General features: G+C 62.9%; 1 protein-coding gene across 1 annotated transcript; it reads left to right on the forward strand.

Moving 5' to 3' along the window:
- Positions 1-721: 721 nt before the first annotated feature.
- EMIHUDRAFT_259760 (hypothetical protein) lies at positions 722-1,125 on the forward strand (the record flags this gene model as incomplete). Its single annotated transcript, XM_005756370.1, has 1 exon — positions 722-1,125. A coding segment is annotated over one exon (404 nt), but the record flags the coding sequence as incomplete, so codon positions are not given.
- Positions 1,126-1,156: the final 31 nt, after the last annotated feature.

Here is a 1,156-nt window from a genome sequence, read left to right on the forward strand (position 1 = left end):
GGACCCGGCCCAACAAAGAAAAAGGCCGTAGGCGGAAGCCCATAGGATAACAGGCGCGCCTCAAAAGGACGGGGTCAGAGGCCCCAAAAGCGCAGGCGAGTGCAAGGCCCAAGCATGGCAGAACAAGCCCGCTTGGAAGCAAGCAAGCCACCCGACAAGAGAGGGAACCCCCCCCCCCCCCCCGGCCCCCGCCCCGCCCCGCCTCGCCCCCCCGCCCCGCCGCCGCCGCCGCCGCCTTCGGCACGCACCTAACTCGATAACTCCCCTCATTTTTGTTTGAGCTTAGCCTTCGATGTTATGAAACAACGCAAGGCGGACATGGCATATCGCTCTCGGGCCCACAGACAGACATCCCGCACACTCGCGCGCCCCACCCCGGCCGGGAGAAAGGGGAGTGACAGTTTGGGATTGAAAGCCGAGAACCTCGCACTCCATGTGCGAGAACGCAGGACTTCGTGTGGTGACTGGTATCCGTCCGTGATATATATATGTACAGGCAGGATACAGCACTCAAAAGGTCACTCTATTTCCCCCCAAACACGGTGCAAATCCATATGTTTTGGGCGAACATCACAATTCGGGGCGGAAAAGCGCCCCTGGAGGGGGACGCTAAGTAGAGCAGCCCAACAAAGGGCTTCACGCGCCGGAAAATCCGTGGTAACAAAAAGTTTGTAGGAGCCGGGTTTGGTTAGCAGCCCCGTGCACGAGGGATAGCGAATCAATGGGCGGCTGCTGCGAGAAGAGCAGGGGCACAGCGGCGGTGAGGGTGGGCTGGGACGAGCTCGGAGGCGCGGAGCTTGAGCCTGTGCTCCTGTCTGGCGCAATCGCGCTGCTCGACGCGCATTGGCTGATTCGCCTCGCTGGGGCAGGCGGCGTGCCTCATCCGCGTCAGTGCCTGCCTCCCGAGGCATTCTTGTCTGCCGATGAGGTTGCGACCTCAGCGATCCGCGGCCTGCCCATTGTGTGCGTGTCTCACGCCTGGTGCACGCCGCACCACCCAGACCCAGACGGGGAGAGCCTGCGCGCCTTGGCCCGCACGCTCAAGCTGCTGGAGGCGCAGTCTTCGCAGCACTGCTCCCCGTGCCGGCACGCGGTCTTTTACGACTTTTGCAGCCTACACCAGCGGTGCCGAGACTCGGGTGGTGAGCCACTCTTG

The sequence above is a fragment of the Emiliania huxleyi genome (genome assembly GCF_000372725.1).
Source record: "Emiliania huxleyi CCMP1516 unplaced genomic scaffold EMIHUscaffold_9740, whole genome shotgun sequence".
Taxonomy (NCBI): domain Eukaryota; phylum Haptophyta; order Isochrysidales; family Noelaerhabdaceae; genus Emiliania; species Emiliania huxleyi.